This window comes from Austrofundulus limnaeus, unplaced genomic scaffold (genome assembly GCF_001266775.1).
Source record: "Austrofundulus limnaeus strain Quisiro unplaced genomic scaffold, Austrofundulus_limnaeus-1.0 Scaffold547, whole genome shotgun sequence".
Classification (NCBI taxonomy): domain Eukaryota; kingdom Metazoa; phylum Chordata; class Actinopteri; order Cyprinodontiformes; family Rivulidae; genus Austrofundulus; species Austrofundulus limnaeus.
The window spans coordinates 80,166-81,371 of NW_013952949.1; the positions used below are offsets into that span (position 1 = coordinate 80,166).

Genomic DNA, 1,206 nt, shown 5'->3' on the forward strand with positions numbered 1-1,206 from the left:
GTGTGTGTGTGTGTGTGTGTGTGTGTGTGTGTGTGTGTGTGTGTGTGTGTGTGTGTACTTGTTTCTCATGAACCATTAGGATGAATGTTAATGAAACTTGAAGAAAGTATTTATTGTGTGATCATCTACAACTGAATAACTTTTTGAGTCGACCAAAATCAAGATGGCTGCCATAGCTAATCAACAGTTTCCAACATAAACAGGATATAAGTCAGTCAGTTTTACAAGTATTGATCTGATGTGGTGGTAGTTGAGTCATTCACATCTCATACTTTGAATCTTATAAAACTACATGAGATTGTGRATGACTTCATGTTCAGTGTTTGTCCACGACGGCCCGACTGTCATTTCTCATTGGAACATGTTCTTTGTCTAAAACGTAGGCATGAGAAAAGAAGGGTGATATGTTTTCCTTTAGGGAGAYCTAGGCCTTTCATTTGGAGTTAGTATCATTTTGATGACGTTAATGCACCTTTTTAAGGTTTGTAGGTAAATTTCTGATATTTCTGGTTTGTTGTGTTTTAATTTTTCAGGTCTACCCCAACGAGCGACACAGTATCCGCTGCCCTGAGTCTGGAGAACACTATGAGATAATGCTGCTGCACTTTCTACAACAGTACCTCTAAAATCAGACTTTAGGGGAGAAATGAAGTCTTGTTACCCATCCAGCAGTTCTGCCAGCTTTTGATTTCAAACCGTATCCAGATTTCCATTGTTGTGAAAAACCCATCAGATCTTGGGCAGCCACACTTTRCATCTCACTTCACATCGACTCTTTCCTGCTCCCTCCATCTTCTTCACTTACCGTATTTATTCATGTATAATACAACCTGGAGTGTATAAAAACAATCTGATTCTCATGTGGATTGCTACCAGTAATTTGAGACAGAATTGAGGGTTTTTCAGTCTTTGTGCTGCGCCCTCTAGTGGGGAAACATTATTTGGGGGGACACATTCAAGGACAAGTCCCTGACAAAACCAGACCAGAAGTTAAATTACCAAGATGAGTTTATCAGAACAGGAAGAACTAATGTCCACGGTTAACAAGAAAAATAAGTTTTTCCTTCTTTGGCACCAGTGAATAAACAACACTGCTTATATCAGGCCTGGTCAGTCCTGGTCCTGGAGGCCTGGTCAGTCCTGGTCCTGGAGGTCTGGTCAGTCCTGGTCCTGGAGGTCTGGTCAGTCCTGGTCCTGGAGGTCTGG

At 41.4% G+C, this 1,206-nt stretch overlaps 1 protein-coding gene across 1 annotated transcript in view; it reads left to right on the top strand.

Annotated features, from left to right (window-relative positions):
- Nucleotides 1–1,082, top strand: part of LOC106530687 (dipeptidyl peptidase 9) — a gene marked incomplete at its 5' end in the record, with an annotated part of 2,972 nt that extends 1,890 nt beyond the window's left edge. Inside the window, 1 exon segment of the mRNA XM_014026357.1 lies at nucleotides 534–1,082. Within this exon segment, the coding sequence (XP_013881811.1) occupies nucleotides 534–626 (93 nt within the window).
- Nucleotides 1,083–1,206: the final 124 nt, after the last annotated feature.